Below are 24,741 nucleotides of genomic sequence, written 5' to 3'. Positions count from 1 at the left end.
CTTTTTTTGCTACGTTGTCAAGAAAAATAGCTAAACTATAATCTAATTTGAGATAGTAAGGCACCTAAAATAAATTAAAAATACAGATGCATAAATTCTTTCCAAATAGTAATTATTATGAGAAAAAATGTGACCTCGCTTTTTAAACCTCTTGATTTAGAAAAATCTGTGACTAATTTGGGGACCCAAAGAGGATGCTGAGTTGTTCGGTGCGTATTGCTTTATGACTATGTAAACAGACTGCCAACTATGGACCCATTCTTGTATCGCCCCCCCAAAAAATCTACCTTGTTTCATTTTTACTGATATACTACCATATATCATTTTTATTTCGTTTTTATTGTATTATTAAATAGTGATAAAGTAGTTACATGTTATTACTATCTGTTACTGACCAACTCAGGAAGGTTGTGGGTTCAAACCCTGGCCGGGTCATACCAAAGACTATAAAAATGAGACTCATTGCCTCCCTGCTTGGCACTCAGCATTAAGGGTTGGAATTGGGGGGGTTGGATCACCAAATGATTCCCGAGCGCGGCACCGCTGCTGCTCACTGCTCCCTTTGGGGATGGGTTAAATGCAGAGACAAATTTCACCGCACCCAGTTGTGTGTGTGACAATTATTGGGACTTTAACTTTATTACTGTGCGGCTCGGTGGTGCACTGGGTAGCACGTCCGCCTCACAGTTAACAGGGTGCGGGTTCAATTCCACCTCCGGCCCTCCCTGTGTGGAGTTTGCATGTTCTCCCCGGGCCTGCGTGGGTTTTCTCCGGGCACTCCGGTTTCCTCCCACATCCCAAAGGCATGCTTGGTAGGCCAATTGAAGACTCCAAATTGTCCCTAGGTGTGAGTGCGAGTGTGAATGGTTGTTTGTCCCTGTGTGCCCTGCGATTGGCTGGCAACCGGTTCAGGGTGTCCCCCACCTACTGCCCGATGACGGCTGGGATAGGCTCCAGCACACCCGCGACCCCCGTGGGGACTAAGCGGTTCAGAAAATGGATGGATGGGTTACTGGGTATAGCTACTGACATTTACCATAAAAGAAATTACCATAAAAAAAATCACTCCTTTGGACACCTTAACACCTTAACTTTAAGTATTATGAACAAAATACTGAAGAAATTTCAGATCAACTCTAACAGCAGATATTCATCAGTGTCACGCACCAGTGTCGTCCAGCCACGCCACCTTGTCACCAGGATCGCTGTCACCTGTCGCGGGCTGATTGGGAGCGCTATCTCCGTGCACACCGGTCCCTTCCACAGTTGCTCTCCTTGGAGATCACCCGTCCGCCATGTCCATTCCTCGCCAGTGCGAAGTCCAGCCGCCAGCTCCTTACCCTGGCTTGCCATCCGGCTATCCGACGAGCGCAGCCTCGCCCGATCGCCGCTTCAGCCCTCCAGCGTTCCCATCTCCCTCCACAATAAAGACTGCTTCACTTTGCATTTGGCTGTACTGTCCGATCTCTCACAGTCTGAGTTTTAATGAAACACCCAACACATGTTGATTTTGGTGTTGCTATGCCACAGGGTACCGATTTGGGAAATAAATTATTAGATTTTTTCATGCACCTTAAGTGTACACTTACCCCTTGTGGGGAAAAACTGCTCTAGAGTATACCTGTGAATTGTATTACCAGTTCATTTACAGTAAATAATACTGATCCCAAATTATGTAGCATATTCAGTTGCATGCATTGGACTTGGAAAAATAGAGAGGAAAAAACATTCAAAGTACAGTACTTAACAATAAGTCTTTAGTGTGATGAGACTAATTGAAGTGAAAACAGCCCAACAGCAAACGGTGAATACAGTATTAATTTATTTTTATTTGCTTAAGATTTACAGGAATATGAATAAAAATAAATCTCAGATAACATCCACTCGCTCCTATCTACAATGCATAAAAAATTTACAGCTTTTAATGTACAATACTGTCAAATGTTAAGATCGTGTGACCTCTTAGGCAAGCCTCATATTCCATTACTACATTACAGTCACACTCGCAAAACATAGCCACACTGCATTTGTGATGTTAGCGTGTGTGGAGAGGCACAAACCGACTTTACAACTGAGAATTTTTGTAAATACAGTAGGGAGACAAATTGTGTTTACATTTGATACATAATTGAAATAAGGCTTCTTACTTTCAACAACCGTCTAATTTGCCAAACCCCCATTAATTTTCAAGACTTGTGTTTGCCATGGTTTATACCTGAATCATATTTATGCCAATGCTGGATATTTTAATCAAGATTTAACAGGAATAAAATCACCAGAGCGACACAGATGAAAAAAGAACTTTAAATGACTTATGAAAAAGACGTATACTGAAATGATGGCCACTGCAAGTTCAAAAAGTAATTATTTAGGTTGAGCTTCCTGTCAACAAACATGACAACAAAAGAAGCACAAAAACACTGAAACACAACTAATGCAAAACGACATTGACTCGGTTTCAATTTTTTCTGGTTTCAATTATAATTAGCAGGTACTTGCTGTGTAGAGTGGCATGGCAGAAGACTAACTAAAGATTCAGTTCACAGTGTGAAGTAATAGCTAATAATTATTTTTATAATAATTATATAATACAATGATTATCGTTTTATCTTCTTATATATTATAATAAATAATAAAAAATAAGATGAATTAATTAAAGATGGTAGATGATGATTCTCCTAAATGACACTACCAAATAAGCTATTATCAAATTAGTGTTTCCGTAAGAGTGCAATGTCATGTTATATCTATAACCCAATGAGTGCAGGCTATAATTAAACTGAAATTGCAAAAATATATATGTAAATATTTATGTAGGTACAATTGAAATCATATGCATAAAAGGGCGTGATTAGGGATGGCTGCTGTTGAGCCAATATGACGAATGCCACACATGCACGTGTGTAAAAACCTCATTTTAAAATACTCTGGTACGTGATGCTAGTCATAACAGTCTGTGCGCCCAAATAAAATTAAGTTTTCCTAACAATCTTTGATGTTGTGAAATACATGGTCCACTTTGAAAAGGTCTGTCGACTAGGTAAGGATGGGCAAGTCACAGGCAGTTCAGCAGTTGTGAACGCTGTTCACGAGCTATGCTGCAAGACCAATGACCCATTGGCCTTTTGACTGCTTAGTATTTGCACCGTCTCCAAATTACTGGACCTCGATACCTTGACGAAGAGCTGAGAGCTCTCAGTTGCTAATGCCATTGTCAGAGTTGGAGGTAGCCACAGGGATGCGCGGCATCTTCTTGGCTGGACTCGGGATGTGCTAGAATGCCAGATCAAAAGCTTAGGTTTTAGTCCTAAAATGCACATTTACTATACCTTCATGCAACTGAACTGTAGTTGAAAAATGCACTGTACTTGACAAGTAAAATATTTGAATTGTGTTTAATTCAGTCATTCTTTTGCGTACTCCAGCAATAGCAAACATGTAATTGAACCGTATACCATACTTTCCGGACTATAAGTCGCTCCGGAGTATAAGTCGCACCAGCCATAAAATGCCCCAAAAAGTGAAAAAAAACATATATAAGTCGCTCCGGAGTAGAAGTCGCATTTTGGGGGGCAATTTATTCGACAAAATCCCACACCAAAAACAGTCATGAACGAGCAACAACAGGCTAAACGATAGCAACAACAGGCTAAACGATAGGTATGCTAACGTGACAAACACAAACAAAGAGCTGAGAACGGGCCTGATGTAACATATAGAGTGATTAAGGACAACTATTACATGAATAACATGTTTATAAAACCATCGGTGTCACTCCAATTCATTAAATCCATCGATCATTCGATACGATAGCAACAGGCTAAACGATAGGTATGCTAACGTGACAAACACAAATGAGGAGCTGAGAACGAGCCTGACGTAACATAGAGTAATTTAGGACAACCATTCCATAAATAACATGTTTATAAAACCATCGGTGTCACTCCAATTCATTAAATCCATCGATCGTTCTTTGTCAACAATGGCTGCGCGCAACTGAGGGCGCTTGCACTTCAAAATATTCCAAAGGCTCATATAACGACAGATAAACTATATTTCAAATAACTATAATATAAGCAATGATATTATCAAACCATCCGTGCACTTTAAATCCGTTAAATCCATCGATCAAATTCCTCGTCCTTTGTCAACATCGCCGCGCGTGCGCCCTGACGTCAGCCTCGTCTTTATTCCACAGATCTAGTATATAACTATATTGTAGCGTTAACAAAGTACAAGGATAGACGTGGGTTTGGTAAACGGCTCTTTATTCCACAAAACAAACTTCCAAGCGTGTGGCGGCGTGGACTTCCAGAGACGATAGCTCCATGGCAGAGGACCGTGCGTGCGTAATGGCCATGTACGCGCCCCACGCACCGTTCGCGGACAGCCACTCGACCGAGCGCCGGCCCCCGACTCAGTAGAGTAGGACCGGGCGTGCGTAAAAGCCATAATAGTTTTTCAAACCTTCTATGTCACTCCAAATCCTTAATTCCTTTAAACTCTTTGTCCTCCGTGTCACTTAGAAATGATCACCGCTAATGATGCCGGTCGTCCTTACGTGGGTCGCGCCGCGCGGTGCCACTGACGTCACTTGAAATAGTAATCCATTGGTACATCACGGTTCTCCAAACTTTCTTTCTGCTGCTCGATTACTGTTTTCAGCTGCATATTTTACAACTTGAAGTTTGTAACTTGCAAAATATGACTTTCTTTTTGGTGCCATTTTTCTTAAGCCCACCCAGTTGATGAGTCACGGCCAACGGTGAAATTTAAAGCGCCCTCATCCAGTTTCGTCTGAAAATATATATTTTTTCAGATGTAGTTTTTTGTTTTGTTTATTTGGTTGTTTTATCAAAGACAAACTCTGCTTTATTGTCGATTTTTTTTTCATATACCAAGACACACAAAGAGATTGAAATTACATTCCCACTATCCCTCGGTGAGATAGTACACATATCCATACAAGCAACACAAAAAAACTCAAGAAGGCATAAACAATGAATAAATAAGAGTGTTGAATAAATGATAAATAAACAAATAATAATAAATAATAATAATAAATATAAGAGGAGCAAACAGACAGTGGACTTGGATATGGTGCTTTAAAGTGTTAATTGCTTTATTTGATGTTTTCTCTATTTTTTATGTTTTGAATATGTTCAAGATAAAGATATAAAAGCATGTTAAGTGATCAACTATACTAAAAATAACATGGGAAGTGGTCAACTATACTTTTAAGTGATGTCTTAATGATCAAGGAAAAATTTGTGAAAAAAAAACATATAAGTTGCTCCTGAGTATAAGTCGCCCCCCCACCCAAACTATGAAAAAAACCGCGACTTATAGTCCGGAAATTACGGTAAATAAACTGCCTTGCATATATACCGTATTTTCCGGAATCTAAGTCGCAGTTTTTTTCATAGTTTGGCTGGGGGTCAACTTATAATCAGGAGCGACTTAAATGTGAAATTATTAACACATTATTACTCGATTATTAACACATTACTTACTAGTATAGTTGATCACTTCACATGTTGTTTTTATTGTTATTATGTTCGATAAACGTGTAAATTTATGTTGTAGTTATTTGAATAACTGTTAATGTTACATCAGGCACATTCTCAGTTCATTATTTGTGTTTATGTCACGTTAGCATACCGTATTGTTTAGCCTGTTGCTGCCTGTTCATGTCTGTTCTTGGTGTTGGATTTTGTCAAATAAAGTTCCCCCAAAAATGCGACTTGTACTCCGGTGCGACTTATGTTGTTTTTTTTTTATTTATTATGCATTTTATGGCTGGTGGGATTTGTACTCCGGAGCAATTTATAGCCCAGAAAATACGGTATATATTCATGCTAGCCTTGAAGACTTGATACAGAAGTCTTGGGATAGAATCTGTACCTCAGTGGCAGTGCTGCAGCGAACACGTTCTGGCTCTGAAGGCAGGTCATTGTCCAGAGGTCTCCTGGCATATTCCCTACGGTGTTTCTCATCCACTCGTGTCAAATACCAAGTGCCTGGAAACAGATCCTCCACAGAGCCACGAGGGATGTAGCTGGCTGGTAAATTTAAAGCACGACAGAACAATAAACACACATTTGGACAAGCTGTTCCGAAACAATATAGCAAAGAGCACCATATTCAAGTGTTACAGCACATTGCCATACAAACCATTTTGCACTACAGTGGAACCTCGATTTAACCAACTCGGAACCAAAAGGATGCCGGAATTAACGGCTATTAGGATTCAGTCCACTTAATAACAGCCCTCTGTACAGTACCTTAGTTCCAGAACTGAGTAGGGTGTGTGTGTGTGTGTGTGTGTGTGTGTGCGTGTGTGTGTGTGTGCGCGCGCGTGCGCGCGCAAGTCTTATATTTATTGTACAATAAATACATTTATTGACTGTAGAAAATGGAAAGAGACTTAACATATTAAATCACAATCAAAATATTGAGGGAAGAGAATCACAATTCAATTACTTTTTTAAATCATTTGACACTTAATAAATTATGCGCCTAATGTAATTGCTTCTTGAATCTAGCCAAGGAATATTTTGGCGTGCTTTTATTTTCAGCACTGTTTATATTCAATGTTCAACATAAACATCGGAAATTTCATACCTAAGTGGTGGGTCTCTTCTCTGAGCTTCATGTTTTCAGAGAAGACAGCAGGTGAAACCTTCTTCCTTGACTCCAACCTGACCTTGAGGTCACTCATACTACAGATAAGTTTGTCAAGAGCAGAACCTAGGGGCAGGACAAAGTCAACTTTACAGATTTATATTGCTCTAATTTTGTAATACAATCACAATTGATTTTGTGAAAGACAAGTGAGAAAGTCACCAGGTGTGTGGTCCTGCGAGACCCTGAGAGAATAGAGGGTTGCAGCAAATCCTGATCCATAGGAGAAGACTCCAATCCTCTGACCTGCCATTTGTGAAGATGTGTGTCTACAATATAGAAGGGAAAGATTGTATTTACCGTAATTTCTGGACTATAAGCCGCACCAGCTAAATTTAGGAGAAAATCTTGTTTTGTTCATATACAAGTCGCAGGTGTTTTCATCTTTAATTATCATTTGTAAGAGGATATGCAGAGAGATTTTCTGGACTTTAAGCCACTACTTTTTGCACAAGGTTTGAACACTGCGGCTTGTAGTCCAGTGCGACGTAGCTATGGATCTTTCGTGATTTTTGTGACGTCTAATACACATACATTCGTTAGTAAAAAGGTTGTGGATCGCTGTTGTGTGGCACTGCTTTGCTGGGTGGAGGGATATGCGACCAGATACATGGCCACTGGGGAGAAGAGTGGTGTGTTAATCGGATGTCTGTCCGCCAGGCAAACAGTGCCGCACAATCGACACGAACAAGAGACAGAACGAGATCAAGACGGACATTATTAGAGGAAGGAAGTTTTTATACACAAACCCTCATTATGGGGGGGAAAAAGAAATGTATATGATGCCACTTTTAAGTTGAAGGTAGTCAATTTGGCTCTTAACGAAGGCAATAGAGCTGCTGCGTTTACTGTAGAGCTTTCTTCTGGCCACTAGAGGGCACCGGGCTATTGTTGATGACATCTTGTGACGTCACTCTTTTCAGTATTTTTTTTCCTGGTCATTTCTCCGGAGCTTTACGTGTAGCTAGTATAGCATTGCCAAATTTACCCCTCTAAGTGGTACCCTTTTATTTATTTATGGTCGTCACTGAGATTTATGCATGTTTGCAGAGCTCCTTCCACTCTGTCAATAAACGTTATGTTAAAAGGTATGCGTCCCCAAAGCGCCATCTCTTTCCTGACAATCTTTTCTGTTTACCGTATTTTCCGGACTATAAGTCGCGGTTTTTTTCATAGTTTGGGTGGGGGCGCGACTTATACTCAGGTGCGACTTATATGTTTTTTTTCACAAATTTTTACTTGATCATTAACACATCACTTACTTACAAGTATAGTTGATCACTTCACATGCATTTATATGTGCATATTCAAAGCATGAAAAATAGAGAGAAAAAATCAAATAAAGCAATTAACACTTTAAAGCTTTAACACTTTATCCATGTCCACTGTCTGCTGTATGCACACTTGCTTCATTTTTGCTCTTCTTATATTTATTATGTTAATTGTTTCTTTATTATTTATTCATCACTCTTATTTATTCATTGTTTGTGCCTTCTTGTTTTTATTTTTTGTGTTGTTTACTTGTATGCATATTGTGTACTATGTCTTGTCACCGTGGGATAGTGGGAACATAATTTCGATCGCTTTGTGTGTCTTGGCATGTGAAGAAATTGACAATAAAGCAGACTTTGATGAAACAATCAAATAAACAAAACAAAAAACGTTAATTTCAGACGAAACTGGATGAGGGCGCTCTAAATTTCACTGTTGCCCGTGACTCATCAACAAGGGCTTAACAAAAATGGCACCCAAAAGACAATCCTATTCTGCAGGTTACAAACTTCAAATTGTGAAAAATGCTGCCGAAAACAGCAATCGAGCAGCAGAAAGAAAGTTTGGCGTTAGTGAGAAACTTGTAAGGGATTGGCGAAAAGCGGAGGCCACTCTTAGCGAAACAAAGAAAACGAAAAGAGCTAATCGCGGGCTAAAAGCTAAGTGGCCACAGCTCGAAGAACGAGTTCGTGCATGAGTGCTTGAACAACGTGCTGCTGGGAGAGGCTTATCAACAGTGCAATTGCGTCTCCACGCCCAGGTATTTGCCAAAATCATGAATATAAATGAGTTGTATGAGAGAAATGTAGTGAGAGGATCTTCTTGTTATCGCTTCATGGAACGCAATTGCCTCTCAATCCATGCCCAGGTGCAGGCCAAGGAGATGAATATAACGGATTTTAAAGGAGGACCATCTTGGTGTTATCGCTTCATGCAACGCAATCAATCGCCTCTCTATCAGAGCAAGAACATCGATGTCCCAAACGCTCCCACCGGACTTCCAAGTAAAAATCGACAGTTTCCGCGAGTTCGTTAAGAAGCATGTAAGTGAGCAAAACGTGACACCGGATCATATTATTAACATGGACGAGATCCCCCTCACGTTCGACATTCCCATGGGCCGAAGTGTTGCAGAAAAAGGGCAGAAGAGTGTTAATATAGAAACTACTGGTCATGAAAAATCGCACTTGACAGTGGTGCTGGCATGTTGCGGAGATGGCTCAAAATTGCCACCAATGGTCATCTTTAAACGAAAAACAATGCCCAAAATCCAATCCCGCTCAATTACTGTCGCCGTAAATGAGAAAGGGTGGATGAATCAGGAAATGATGAACTTGTGGCTTACGAAGTGCTACACTAGGCGTCCGGATCGCTTCTTCAGAGCGAACAAAGCTCTGCTTGTGATGGACAGCATGCGAGCGCATATCACGCCACAGATAAAAGAGAAATTAAAAAGTCTCAACTCCATACCTGCCATCATCCCTGGAGGCTGTACTAAAATACTTCAGCCACTTGACGTCTCCGTGAATAGGAGCTTTAAAGCAGTTCTGCGTAACCTGTGGGAGCAGTGGATGGTGGACGGAGAACACAGCTTCACGGCAACCGGGAGAATGCGACGTGCAACATTCCTGGACGTCATAGGATGGATCGACAAAGCGTGGGCTTCGGTTACACCCAAAATCATTTTGTCAGGATTTAGAAAATCTTGAATAATTCCAACTGAAACTGACGAGGAGTCTGACATCAGCGACAAAGATGACGAAGGGCCCCACGTATTACCGGCATCAATCGCGGCTTTGTTCGAAAGTGACACGGAAGACGAAGAGTTTGAAGGATTTATTGATTAGGAGTGATACAGAAGGTTTGGAATTTTTTTTGATTTTTGTTATAGTTATTTGATATATATTTTATTTTGTGTAGCAACTTCTATATGTTTTTATCATTACAGTTCATAGTTGTTGGCTCGTTGGACTCTCGTTTTGTTAAATAAAGGGCCATTTACCAAACCCACGTCTTCCCTTGTACTTTGTTAATGCTACAATATATTTATATACTACATCTGTGGAATAAAAGGAGACGCAACTGACCCACGAGGCTGACGTCAGCTGCTCACGCGCGGCGTTTTTGACATAAAGGACGAGAAATTTGATCGATGGATTTAATGATTTGGAGTGACACAAATGGTTTGATAATATTGTTTATGTGATAGTTATTTAAAATATAGTTTATATATTGTTGTATGGGCCTGTGGAATAATTTCATCTGCGGTGCAGCACACGGCATTGTTGAGAAAGGACGATCGATAAAAAACGAAAAATTTGATCGATGGATTTAATGATTTGGAGTGACACAAATGGTTTGATAATATTGTTTATGTGATAGTTATTTAAAATATAGTTTATATATTGTTGTATGGGCCTGTGGAATAATTTCATCTGCGGCGCAGCACACGGTATTGTTGAGAAAGGACGATCGATAAAAAATGAAAAATTTGATCGATGGATTTAATGATTTGGAGTGACACAAATGGTTTGATAATATTGTTTATGTGATAGTTATTTAGAATATAGTTTATATATTGTTGTATGGGCCTGTGGAATAATTTCATCTGCGGCGCAGCACACGGCATTGTTGAGAAAGGACGATCGATAAAAAACGAAAAATTTGATCGATGGATTTAATGATTTGGAGTGACACAAATGGTTTGATAATATTGTTTATGTGATAGTTATTTAAAATATAGTTTATATATTGTTGTATGGGCCTGTGGAATAATTTCATCTGCGGCGCGGCACACGGCGTTGTTGAGAAAGGACGATCGATAAAAGATGAGAAATCTGGTCGATGGATTTAATGATTTGGAGTGACACAAATGGTTTGATAATATTGCTTATGTGATAGTTATTTAAAATATAGTTTATATATTGTTGCATGGGCCTGTGGAATAATTTCATCTGCGGCGCGGCACACGGCGTTGTTGAGAAAGGACGATCGATAAAAGACGAGAAATTTGATCGATAGATTTAATAATTTGGAGTGACACAAATGGTTTGATATTGTTTTTTATGTGATAGTTATTTTAAAATATAGTTTATATGTCGTTGTATGGGCCTGTGGAATAATTTCAACTGCGGCGCGGCACACGGCATTGTTGACAAAGGACTATCGATGGATTTAATGAATTGGAGTGACACAGAGTTTTATAAACGTGTTATTTATGTAATAGTTTTTTTAAATATCTCTGAATGTTACGTCAGGCCCGTTCTCAGCTTCTTGTTTGTGTTTTTCATGTTAGCATCGCATCGTTTAGCCTGTTGTTGCTCGTTCATGTCTGTTCTTGGTCTTGGATTTTGTCGACTAAATTGCCCCCCAAAATGCGACTTATACTCCGGAGCAACTTATATATGGTTTTTTCACTGTTTTGGGCATTTTATGGCTGGTGCGACTTATACTCCGGAGCGACTTATATTATTCTCTTACAAATGATAATTAAACATTAAAATACCTGCAGTCTATGACTTGCGGCTCATATATGAACAAAACAAGATTTTCCCCTAATTTTAGCTGGTACGTCTAATAATCAGGTGCGGTTTATAGTCCAGAAATTACAGTAAATAATTTAACATAATATTGAACAGGGGTGCTGCATTTTACAATTTTAAGAAAAACAATGTTAATCAACATCCAAATACATTCAAAATTATGACTTAAGGTTGATGTGCAGGATGATGACATTTGAGTCCCCATATGATTTGTCACTTTTATTTTTAGTGTTTAATTGTTAACAGGTGTAAGATTTTTAAATGCGTGCCACTTAATGCCACAAAGTAAAAGTCACATGCACAAGGCAAGATGACTTCCACAAGCATTATGCATTGGTGCTTGAACTCAAGCCTGCATTTTCTTATGTTACACAATACATTTCACGATGCCGTCCGGAAAACTTCTATTTTCATTGTTTCCTTTGGGAGAAGACCACTTCAGTGGTCAAATCCTGAAACTGATTTTTTTTCTCTCCAGACATTCCACTAGAATAACATAATTCAAAGTGTAGGGCCAATAGTTTTGATACACAGCTCATCATCAGTTAAATACAAACTAGTATCCCCCCCCAATGAGGACAATGTCTAATAATTTCTCACTAAAACAAATGCTGCTTGTTAATGTGTGGCAATCCCAGCACGTACAGTACTTACAGTATTTTCTGCACTATAAGGCGCACCGTCATTGATTTTTTTTTCATTTCATAAATGTTTTCATATATAGGGCGCACCAGATTAAAAGGCACACTAGAAGCTACTGCATCAAACTGGGTTTGACTAGGGTTGCGGTATGCATCCACAAGATAGAGCTGTGTAAAGGGAATGTCACTCAGTCACCTCTAACTCCCATTCCGTATAAAACTGATACGATTTGGCTTCTTACTTGGTCCAGCAACCCCTCTCATTTCTGAGGGCCGTAACCTTTCTTTAGTTTAAAAGAAAAATGCGAGTGTGTGCGTTGATGCGTCATGCCTTGATTAGCTTGTTAGCTTTGGTGCCGGGTTTGTGTATGCGCAGCCAAAAAGCTGCAGTGAGGGGGTGTGGTCACTGTCTATTGCGCATGTGCGGTTCACTGGGATTGCCTCCCGACAGGCTTACCTGTATGTCAATCAAGCGATGGGATGGATTCTAGCCTATAGAAAAAATGTTTTTATTTATAAAATGTCATGCGCTTGTCAAGTAGTAGCTTACTTCGGTGACGCCGCTGACCACGGTTGCCGTAATTCTGAAAGCGATGCGACCTTGTAATTTTCCAGTCGTACTGAAACATTTTGGCAGAGCGCTGTGTACAACCAGTATGGATCAACGAATTCACCAATTGATCAACGTGCGCGCGCACGCACACACGCACACACACACACACAGTCAAACCTCGGTTCTCGAACAAATCGGAATTTGAACGAAAAATTCGAGATTTTTTGCTTCGGTTGTCGAACCTCGCGAGATGAGCCGAAAGGACCAGAGAAAACCCGACTGCGCAGCCCGGATGCCGACTGACTCCGTTCATTATTGTATTTTCGTTACTTTGAGGATTGTATTAACCCCTAATCATGCCTCCAAAGAAAGCAATTGGGAGCAGTAAAGCCATCCTAAAACACAAAGACGCTCTTAAAACAATGCGACAGTGAGCGCCCGGCACGCTGCGGTTGCACGATCGGACCAAATTCAGCTCCCTGCGCACTGAGGTCCACTTAAATTTTAGAAAGTACATCAGGACTTTTCAGCTGTCACAATAATACGACCAGCGTGGTGCAGTTGCGCGGTCAGTGGCGCGCTACAGTTGCGCGCTGCAGTTGCGCGATCGGACAAAAATGCGCAAATGAAAAAATGCTTAAAAAAGGTGTTTTATATACATATATATACACGCACACACACACATATATATATATATATATATATATATATATACACACATCTATATACATACACACACACATACTACGTATATACATATATACATGCACATATATACATATACACACATATATACCGTAATTTCCGGACTATAAGCCGCGACTTTTTTCCAAAATTTTGAACCCTGCGGCTTATAGTCAGGTGCGGCTTATATAAGATTTTTTTCGTGATTTTTGTGATGACTTGATCATTTTTATACACTCGTAAAAAGGCTGTGGACCACTGTTGTGCGGTATCTTGAAGAAAAAAACAACAACAAAAATACTATTTTGAAACACTACTATGGCTGCTGCTTATTCTGCCTGTGTTGCTTGTGACTTTTATGAGCTTTAGTAGGAATGCACGCTAGGTGACCTGCGTCAAAGGGCTCTAAACCCTTTCTCTTACTCTGCCATGTGACTCAGAAATTACACAAAGCAGTGGCGCTGTTTGGACCATCTGCATTGTATTAAAACCCAATCAATCAGGATTTAAATTCAATTCTTCTGACATTTTGCTTACCAAAAACAAGTTGTAATTAATGTGAACTTTTAATGCATTTTATTCAGAAGGTTACTTTGAACCCTGAGGCTTAAATGGCGGCGCGGCATATTTATGGATTTTTACGGCTTTCTGTGTACTGTCTTTCTTTGTAAAAAAACTCATGTGCACGTGCGGCTTATAGTCCGGTGCGGCTTATGTAAGAAAAAAACTAAAATATCCCTGAATTTTAGCTAGTGCGGCTTATAGTCCGGTGCGGCTTATAGTCCGGAAATTACGGTATATATATATATGGCGCTCTGCATTATAAGGCGCACTGTGGTTCTTTGAGTAAATTATAAGCTTTTAAGTGCGCCCTATCATGCAGAAAATACGGTAGTTTTAATATGTCTATTTCCTGCCGACATTATAGTAGCACCTGGTGCATGCTAGTCAAAACAAACTCAAATATTGAGACATACTGTGCGATGACCGATGCCAAGCAGCCGTAGACTGAGGGGGTATACATATTTCCGTTCAGGTTGGATATGAGCAAAGACAGCTTGGTCTTTCTCTCAAACAAGTCAGCACTGGCCTTCATGAAGGCCTTCTCAACATCCCGGTCAAAGTAGGTGTCTTCTGGCTTTACGTCTCTGCCAAAAGAACACAAATGTATTGGAGAGAACACACAGCACAAGTCTGATGAAATGACAGACACTAGAAATGCCAAAACGTTAAATATTCTAAGGCTTAGAATTAGCCTTAGATAAATAGATCTAGAATCTAAGACAAGTATAAACAATAAGCTCTTGCATAATATAAGCTGATGCAATTACATGTTCAAAAAAATAATTTTGGCAAACCTACAGTAACATGCAAAGTTGTGTTTTTAATCCATCAATGTCCTAAACACAAGATTTACTTGAGTTAGTTTTAAATTTAAATAGGTAAGGGCTACTGTCTAAATAATCATGTCCCCCTGTCCAGCGAGTTTCGTTGTCATTTTACCTGAAAGCATCAAGGCCACTGAAGGGGCCCGTCTCAGTGTTTGGGCAGGGGTGGTTCAGAAAGTCGTTCAGCATCAATCTGGCCAATGACTTCTGCACCAGCTTGCAGTACGGTGAGTGGAAGACAAGAAACCCAAAGTCCTCCAAAGAAAAGCGCTTCTCCGAATCCTCTATCATGCAAAGGGGAAAAGCTTTAAAAACAATATTACTCTATTTCAGAAGTACTACTTGATTTGTCTGTGAAGATTAAGTAATTATAAGTGGTAAAATAAATCAAATGTAAACTTTTAATAACTTATTTACTAGGAATGTCCTAAACCACATTTTTTTGCACTGAACTATCGAGTATCTGCCGACAGAGTTCATATTTGATTAATAAGCAATTTATAGGGGATGAGAATCTTCCGCGGAGCCGCGGATTTCCGTGTTTTTTTCCGTTGGGAGTATCATTTTCGTGAATCGTGTAGATCCGTTGACAAAATTGTTTTTATATGGGGGGGCGGCTGGCAGCAGTATTGCGACAACAGCCGCCTTATTTTCGGCAGCATTTTGGCGCTACTTTCGTCACATCATTTGCATCAAGAACTGCTTCAGATGGGCATGGCTCGAGAGCAGCGTCATCTTACAACTCGGAACACAAAGACGCTCTTAACGCAATGTGGCAGTGAGCGCCCGGCGCGCTGCAGTTGCGCGATTGGACTAAATTAAACTCCCTGCGCACTGAGGTCCACTTAAATTTTGGAAAGTACATCAAGACTTACCGTATTTGCCGGTGTATAAGTCGACTCGGTGTATAAGTCGACCCCCTAAAATTCGACGGAAATTTACGATTTTATGATATGTCCTTTGTATAAGTCGAGCTCAATTGTTGCATTATATTAAACTTCAAAATTCAATCAGAAATATGCGAAATTTATTGACGAAATGTGTTCAAATTCGCGAGTTTGTAGCGAGCGATCTATACGCCATTTTAAATATTATTTACTTCATGACCCTGTGATATTACGCGCCGAGAGAGACTAACAACAATGAACACTCTTAGAAACTGGTTTATTTTTAGTTAAGAAACAACAAATTATAATTATAAAGTGATTGCCGGTACATAGAGTTCAAAATTCGTCTTCATCGTCGCTATTTCCGAAAAGCTCGTTCCATTCGTTTTCGTTTAGTTTGTCGTCATAAAGGGCATCTTCTTGGTCTTCTCTATCCTCAGTTTCCTCCTCCTCTTCCCAGATAAGGTCGTCTTCTGTCCCATCGAGAGTGTTTGGCGAATATTTTCTAAGTGCCAACGGCTCTTGCGCCATAAAGAGTCCGCCTCGGCTGGTTCCCCATGTCAGCCAGAACAAGTGAAAATTCGGCCTCTTCCCCTGGAAGTCTGGCCAAGTTTGGCGAATATTTTCTAAGTGCCAACGACTCAACCGCCGTAAAGTGTCCGCCTTGGCTGGTTCCCCATGTCGGCCACCACAAGTGAAAATTCGGCCTCTTCCCCTGGAAGTCTGGCCAAGTTTGGCAAATATTTTCAAAGTGCGAACGACTTAACCGCCGTAAAGTGTCCGCCTCGGCTGGTTCCCCGTGTCGGCCACCACAAGTGAAAATTCGGCCTCTTCCCCTGGAAGTCCGGCCAAGTTTGGCGAATATTTTCTAAGTGCCAACGACTCAACCGCCGTAAAGTGTCCGCCTCGGCTGGTTCCTCCGGTCGGCCAGAACAAGTGAAAATTCGGCCTCTTCCCCTGGAAGTCTGGCCAAGTTTGGCGAATATTTTCTAAGTGCCAACGACATTCATTTAGACATGGCGATTGAATGTTTACGTACCGGTAGTTATTGTCGTTGCTTGACGCGCGATGACTCGCACATTCGCTCAATACCCGGTACTTCCCCTTAGCAGTCATCGTCGCTGCCTGGCTTTCGATGTCCGTTATTGAGGTGAGAATATTTAAAATTGTTGCTGAGGATGCGTGTTAATGCGACGAACGCTTTATAATGATTCAGTTTCTCGCTGTTTGATGAGCCTGACAGACGCACACCCACGCACAATGAGGTGCATGAGAAACAGCCTTGGTTACCATCACATTTGAAGCGATGAATACGAAGTTAAATTTTATGACTCGGTGTATAGGTCGAGGTCGATTTTTTTCGGTCGATTTTCGATCGAAAAAGGTCTATACTAATATTTTTTAAATTTCAGCGACGGCTCTGTCACAATAATGCGATCAGCGCGGTGCAGTTGCGTGGTCGGCAACGCGCTACGTTTGCGCGTTCGGCGGTGCGCTGCAGTTGCGCGATCGGACAAAATTGAGCTCCCTGCGCACTTTGGTCCACTTGAATTTTGGAAAGTAAATCAGGAGTTTAAAAATATTTTCTAAATTTCAGCGACGGCTCTGTCACAATAATGCAACCAGCGCGGTGCAGTTGCGCTGTCGGCGACGCACTACGGTTGCGCGTTCGGCGGTGCGCTACAGTTGCGCGATCGGACAAAAGTGCGCAAATGAAAAAAATTCTTAAAAAAGTCTTGGAACGGATTAAAACATTTTCCATTATTTGTAATGGAAAGATAGATTCGTAATTTGACCGATTCGCTTCTCGAACCGCCTTCTGGAACGGATTGTGGTTGAAAACCGAGGCTTGACTGTATTATATTTACCTTAGCCTATATTATATTAGCAGGAATATTTTTTTAACAAAACTGTTGAAATTGAGTGATGAAATAAATGGTTTTGGGGTTGCTATACTGCCAGAATCCAGGAGTTTCCAGGGAGCTTTTCCCCCTGAGCCCCCTCCGGGGCATTGCCCCTGGCCCCCTGCGGCCCCCAATAGAGGCCTGTGGCCCCTGCAGACCCCAAAGGGGGCCTGTGGCGCCTGGCTCACTGCGACCCCCATTGGGTGGGGCCTGCGGCCCCTGGCCCCCTGCGGCAAGTGGGGGGGGCATGCGGCCCCCAGACCCCGGCTACTTTTCAGTGTTTTTTTTTTCATTTGCTGTTCTCATCCCTGATTTATCAAAAAGAAATTAGTACATGCATGTTTCAATTGTCTTAATTTTCTTTGTTTAAAGTCTACAAGAAAAAAGGATTAACACTGCACACTTTGCTTTTGTATGCTTCGTATGGTGATTATGAGAGTCATTTTGGAAAAGCATGACCAGATTCAACATGAAAAATATATACACAACGGATTTTCTTAAGTATGCGCAAGCTTCACTTTCTCTATTCATCAAAATTGCAGTTTAAAAGTGTTTAAGGAGTGTTTGTTGTTTATGCATTTTAATATCAACAGTGTTTTACTGATTTCTATATTTTCGACACTATTAAACGAGTCAATGAAAAATTGCCTTCATATACAGTTCAACAAAACAGTTTTACCCTGAATCTACTTTTTAATCATATGGGAAACAGTTTCCAAACCTAATCCACCATGTCCACCAAAATCCCTAACCATATTACGCTAAAGGTGTGGGATTCCACTTTGTTTTCCTGCTCACATAGTTTAACCACATGCTTCAGTTTAAATATACTTGTTTAGTCTGTCATATATATGATCAAGCTCGAAACAAAACGAGACAAAATAAAAAAATAAAAAATAGAATATTGGTAGCCTTAACTTTATTATGAACAGTGAAAACACTTATGACCAACCTCTTTGCCACTGAGCATGGATCTTATTCCGGTACACAGAGTAGCAGCGATCCAAAGCACTCAGGTAGCACTCAATAGATAGCTTGCCATCTACCACAGGATACTCTGACATGAGGTTAGGTTTGTAGAAGTCGTACGCATGCTGCATGTGGGTTCCTCGCAGACCTACGGAAGACACAATGTACACCATCATTAAGAGAACACACAGGTTTCACTGCTAAAATGTCAAAAGCCATTTAATAACTGAGAACCACAAATCTAGAAAATAGTGTCTGAACTATGTCAATTTTGAAAGAAAACAAACATTAAATGTATGAGTCTGTGGGTATATGACCATCTATCCTATACTCAACCTAAATGAGTAACCAAAAAGATTTTTTCAAAACCTTGAGAGTCTTACAGAATCACTATAAGGCAGTGATTCTCAACTGGTGGGCCAGGACCCAAAATTGGGTCGTAAAAAAAAATTATTTCGTACTCTGACAGGACAGAGGTGTACCAAGTTTCCACATGGAACAGGTAAGTGACGGTCAATGTTATTCACTTGTGCTCTGGTCACCAATTCACTTTGTGTACAAGCACATTGCAGCTCAGACTCTGGCTAGCAAGCATTATAATCTTAATTGAAAATATAGTCATAAAAATATGGAAATAGTTGCAGTATAAAGTATGATTAAAAGTATATGTATATTTTGAGAGTATTGTTGTCTTTAACCAATTCGAGGTTAAATGTCATACTGTTATACTTTCTGAATTTGAAAGCACTAATAATGCATTTTATTCATCTATCCCCCTCTGTGAGTCACCACCTTATCGTGGTGGAGGGGTTTTGCGTGTCCCAATGATCCTAGGACCCAAGTTGTCTGGGGCTTCATGCCCTGGCAGGGTCACCGAGGTGACAAAGCACGGCTCACAGATCCATGATGATTAATAAAAACGGATTTTGTTCTCCCTTGCCCAGACGCAGGTCACCGGGGCCCCCCTCTGGAGCCAGGCCTGGAGTTGGGGCTCGAAGACGAGCATCTGGTGGCCAGGCCTTCACCCATGGGACCCGGCCGGTGGGTCCCACTTCCCATGGGCTCACCACTTGTGGGAGGGGCCACAGGGGTCAGGTGCAGAGTGAGCTGGGCGGCGGCCAAAGTCGGGGACCTCGGCGGTCTGATCCCTGGCTTCAGAAGCTGGCTCTTGGAACATGGAATGTTGCCTCTCTGGCAGGAAAGGAGCTCGGGCTGGTGTGTGAGGCAGAAAAGTTCCAACTAGACATCGGACTTGCCTCCACACACAGTTTGGGTTCTGGTACAAGTCCTCTTGAGAGGGGCTGGACTCCCTCCCACTCTGGAGTTGCCCACAATGAGAGGCGCCGAGCAGGTATGGGCATACTTATTGCTCTCCGGCTGGGCGCCTGCACATTGGGGTCACCTCGGTGAACAAGAGGGTAGCCTCCCTCCGCCTTCGGGTAGGGGGACGGGTTCTGATTGTTGTTTGTGTCTATGCACCAAATGGCAGCTCAGATGACCCACCCCACCCATTTTGGAGTCCTTTGAAGAAGTGCTGGAGAGCACTCCTTCTGGGGACTCCATCGCTCTGCTGGGTGACTTCAATGTTCACACGGGCAATGACAGTGAGACCTGGAAGGGCATTATTGAGAAGGAACCCTACCGATCAGAATCCGAGCGGTGTTTCCAATCAGAACCCAAGCGGTGTTCTTTTACTGGACTTCTGTGCTCGACATGAATTGTCTATAATGAACACCATGTTCAAGCATAAGGGTGTCCATGTGTGCACCTGGCACCAGGACACTCGAGGCCGCAGTTCGATGATCGACTTTGAAGTCGTGTCATCGGATTTGTAGCCGCATGTTTTGGACACTCGGGTGAAGAGAGGGGTGGAGCTGTCAACTGATCACGACCGGGTGATGGGTTGGCTCCGATGGAGGGGGAAGATGCCGATCTGACATGGCAGACCCAAACGTACTGTGAGGGTCTGCTGGGAACGTCTGTCACAATATCCTGTGAGAAAGAGCTTCACCTCCGGCAGAGCTTTTCCCACATCCCGGGGGAGGTGGGATATATTGACCGAGTCAATAAGTCCGAGTGGACCATGTTCCAGGCCTCCATTGTTGAGGCGGCCGACCGGCGCAGTGGTTGGAAGGTTGTGCCTGTCATGGCAACAACCCCCAAACCCGCTGGTGGACACCGGTGATAAGGGATGCTGTCAAGCTGAAGTGGAGTCCATCGGGCCGTTTTGACCAGAGACAGCCGACAGGTACCGGATGGCCAAGCCGAATGCGGCCAAGCCAAATGCGGCTTCAGCGGTTGCTGAAGTGTGGGAGGAGTTCAGTGAGGCCATGTATAATGACTTCCGGACGGCTTTGAGAAAATTCTGGTCCATCATCCGGCGTCTCAGGAGGGGGAAGCAGTGCACTGTTAACACTGTACAGTGGGGACGGTGTGCTGCTGACCTCGTGACCATGTAGAATGACTTCCAGACGGCTTTGATAAAATTCTGGTCCACCATCCGGCGTCTCAGGAGGGGGAAGCAATGCACTGTTAACACTGTACAGTGGGGACGGTGTGCTGCTGACCTTGACTCGAAACGTCGTGAGTCGGTGGGGAGAATACAGTAATCCCTCGTTTATCGTGGATAATTGGTTCCAAAAACCACCCGCGATAAGTGAAATCCACGAAGTACGGTCACCAACAAGAAGTACTGGGCAGGCTAACGAGTTAGTGGAAAGGTGCTAATTCGCGATCGTGCTAACAGGCGAAAACGGACTTCTAAAGGAATCTAAAAGAACATTTGGAGCAACACTACAATGTCCTAAAGGTTAGGCACGTTTCCTCAATTTAGAAGTTTTATTTACTTTTAAATGTTTTTTTTAATTTGGAAAAAAAATCTGCGATGTAGTGAAGCCGCGATAAACAAAACGCGAAGTAGCGAGGGATCACTGTACTTCAAAGACCTCTTCAATTCCACTCAATTCAAATAGCAAGATAAAATTCATGAAGTTATGGTCACAAATGAAAATATAGTGAATCCTCAACAACTGAACCGTAGTGAGGGAACACTATTTACCTAAAATTAACTAAAAAAAGCAATGGCTGTATCATGGTGGTATTTACATAGAAGAAATGATAGGATTATTTCAACTTGATCACAGTGAGGTCTTATTATTAGGTATTAGGTTAGTCTCTGAAGAACAAATTCATACACTTTCTGACCTCGTTCAAAGGCCAAAGGCGCATTGGGCCCAATGAGCATCGCCACAGCACCGGCACCGCCTGTAGGTCTGGCACTTCCTGAGGCATAAACAGCAATGTCGCCGGCTACAACTAGCGCATAGCGGCCTGCAGCGAGAAATAAAGATAAACCAAATTTAAAAAAAAAAAATGTGTGTACTAAATAGCAATTAAATAAAGGCAGCACTGTTTGATCAAGAATAAAATACGTCATAGTTCACCTGATAATTATATTGACCTGTCTGTCAATGAAGATCAAAGTACTACTTGTTCTACTCGTTATGTGTGCGAGGGAGTTTTTTTTCAAAGCGTGTTCACTTACCATCCCATGAGCTGGATTCAACCCAGTTTACAGCATTGAAAAGTGCAGCTGTCCCACCATAACAGGCATTTGTGGTGTCAATGCCCTCCACATCAGTATTGCCTGAGTCCTCAAACAGCTGCATGAGGACTGTTTTCACAGACTTGGACTTATCAATTATGCTCTCAGTGCCAACTTCCAAACGGCCAATTGAATTGTAAGACAGGCTGTTCTTCTCCATCAGTCTTTGGACCACTGTCAGGCAAAGGGAGTTTATATCCTCACAGTCTGAACAAAAGCCCATGCAGGCTTGACCCAAGCCCACTGTGTATTTGCCAGTTGTAACACCATCAAACTGTTCCAGTTCAGCTTGGTCCACATACTGCGATGGGAAGTACAGTTCCATGGCAATGATACCCACATCTTTGGGCCACGGCCCCAAGCAGTTGTTAGAGGCAGAACCAGGCATCCTGTATAGGTTGAGAAGGTTTAACATTTACACTTATGGTTATATAAATTGAAATGAAGATAATTTAGTGCTCAGGTAATTACTAAGTTTAAATATTTACAATAAGTCAATTGAATTTTCTTGAGCTTGTGTAACATAAAATTGCAAATACAATTGTAAATAAAATTATTTTATTTTAAATGAGATGCAACTTTTTAGTAATATATTTACATGCAAAGTTTTTAGATTGCTTTTATTTTAAACGTGGGATTTAACTTGTTCAGAGGGCGAAAATGTAGCTATACAGCAAGATGACCACTTAGCAAGGAGATAATTGACCTCACCTCATAACATCATGAATGTGCACTTAAAATCGTTGTCAAGGCTTCAAACTCAATGGGCAACAAAAACTGCTATCGCTGTAATATGTAAGTTGACAAAAATGTGACGTCAATAACACCATCTACAATTACCAAAAACCACAGATAAGAAACACATAACTTTTGTAAACTGAAGCCAAGGAAGAAAATGAAGAAAACTGGGTGAAAGGTCAACGGGATTTGCCTAAAGTTAAGATAGGTCATTCATGGCAGTGCCGTCATCTAACTCCTTAGCGTAGGAAACGCAGCTATCACGGCTTCATGGTAAACACCACATTCTGAATAGGAAATCTGACCGAGCTACAATTAAGTGCAATTTTATTTGGACAAACTCTCATTGATGATGGTAAAGAGTCGTTTCCTACCCGGACAAAATAATTTGACGGACATTCTTTAGCGCTGTGTCAAGCTAGCTCACTTCGCTTTTGTTACATCTTGGATAACATCTTAGATTACAACGTCTTCTAATAATTCGTCCATTAAATAGTATTCACAATATGCAAAAATATCATATATACCCATGTTCAACCAAGCTCGTTTGAAAACATAACTGTCCACATTGATAAACAAGAATCCAACCGATCAAGCTTAACAGTAGACATGTGTATATTCAAATATATATATATATATGTATGCATATATATCTTACCTGTGTGAGTGTAACGCCAGTAATGTAACTTTGTTAGGACTGAATAAGTAGTAGATTTTAAGTTGCGGCAAACCCGGCAGAAGTGTATTTATGTACGAGGATGACAGAGAAACGTAACCGATGGACTACGCACAGGCTCTTCGACCAATCAGATGAGAAGGTCCATTGGTAAACGCGCAGTGCTACCAAGCGCGCAGATTTTCTGACCAATCAGAAAGTAAGATCTGTAAGCATGCACCAGAGCGATGACAATGGTCCAATAGAATCAAGTGCACGATGTCTGGTGAGAGGGGACAACCAATCACAGCATGAACGTAATTCCTGGCGCGGTAAGTAGACCTAGTCATAGGGAGCTGTAAACGTCTCGTGTGAGATGTTCGTGTGGAGGTCATGAGTTGGGACCTCAAAATGAATATACTCATAAATCTTGTCAAATGTGACCCTTTCAGTTATTAATATATTTATATACTATTTATATAAAATATGTATAAATACATTCTGAAGATTTTTTTACATTTACACAGGAAAACACTCAGAGCAGAATTTAAATTTTATTTCAAGCTTTTTTGTTAAGCTGTGTTTTTAATCCTTTGATAGGCCACGCAACAAACAACAATTGCAGTCAGCTAGCTAGAGTACTACATGATATGGAACATTTTGGACCCCTAAAAAAATACAACAAAAAGAAATTCAGTAATCCCATTATATTGCGTTTCATGCTTTGCAGACCTGCATTATCGCAGATTTTTTCCTATACATTATAAATATGATACTTCTCAATACTGTGAATCATATGTTTTGTGTTATTCATTGCTCTTGCTCCCTCAATATGCAGTATTATGTTTAACTGTAATTATATTGTTTGAGGTGTGTTGAAATGCCGTTTTTAAAAAGTACCATAAATGCTCTTAAAAAAATACCTAAAGTGCATTAGCATTGGACATTTCTAAATTATAGATTTCACTTATAAGGGAGGTAGTCTGGAATGTAACCTCCACGAGGGGGATTTCTACACTGCATACTTTTTGCGTCTTTGATAAATCAGTCATATTCCAGAAAAATATCTTTCTTCAAATCATTAACTAAAAATAAATAATCCCCAAACATATTTACCAAATCATTATCAATCGGGCACCGAAATCACTGCATGTAATTCGATTCATGATAAAGACATCCATCCATCCATTTTCTATACCGCTTGTCCCCATGGGTGTCGC

General features: G+C 41.1%; 1 protein-coding gene across 3 annotated transcripts; it reads right to left on the bottom strand.

Annotated features, from left to right (window-relative positions):
• Positions 1–1,804: 1,804 nt before the first annotated feature.
• Positions 1,805–23,688, bottom strand: hmgcs1 (3-hydroxy-3-methylglutaryl-CoA synthase 1 (soluble)). 3 transcript variants are annotated; one of them, XM_088391242.1, is made up of 11 exons: positions 23,525–23,679; positions 22,840–22,914; positions 22,069–22,517; positions 21,729–21,854; positions 18,508–18,672; positions 14,880–15,069; positions 14,354–14,524; positions 6,847–6,953; positions 6,625–6,750; positions 5,905–6,062; positions 1,805–3,273 (listed from the first exon to the last, which is right to left on the bottom strand). In XM_088391242.1, the coding sequence occupies exons 2-11, from the start codon at positions 22,842–22,844 to the stop codon at positions 3,196–3,198; spliced, it is 1,575 nt and encodes a 524-aa protein (XP_088247368.1). In that variant the 5' UTR covers positions 22,845–22,914; positions 23,525–23,679; the 3' UTR covers positions 1,805–3,195. The 3 variants fall into 3 exon arrangements, with proteins under 3 accessions (XP_088247368.1, XP_088247370.1, XP_088247369.1); XM_088391244.1 differs by having other exon boundaries at positions 14,880–15,048; positions 23,525–23,678; XM_088391243.1 differs by lacking the exon at positions 22,840–22,914 and having other exon boundaries at positions 23,525–23,688.
• Between the last annotated feature and the right edge of the window lie 1,053 nt (positions 23,689–24,741).

Source organism: Syngnathus floridae, chromosome 12 (genome assembly GCF_059516105.1).
Source record: "Syngnathus floridae isolate MCC-2025c chromosome 12, RoL_Sflo_1.0, whole genome shotgun sequence".
In the NCBI taxonomy this organism is placed as follows: domain Eukaryota; kingdom Metazoa; phylum Chordata; class Actinopteri; order Syngnathiformes; family Syngnathidae; genus Syngnathus; species Syngnathus floridae.
The sequence above is the reverse complement of the archived record's forward strand: the minus strand, read 5'-3'. Positions and strand labels throughout refer to the sequence as shown.

What these genes read in the sequence shown, in the direction of transcription:
- hmgcs1 (XM_088391242.1), bottom strand. An exon ending in TGAATCCAGCTCATGGGATG is followed by an intron (nt 21,855 to 22,068) that starts GTAAGTGAACAC and finishes TTCTCGCTGCAG; the next exon opens with GCCGCTATGCGCTAGTTGTA. An exon ending in TTGGCATCGGTCATCGCACA is followed by an intron (nt 6,954 to 14,353) that starts GTATGTCTCAAT and finishes TCTATATTGTAG; the next exon opens with ACACACATCTTCACAAATGG.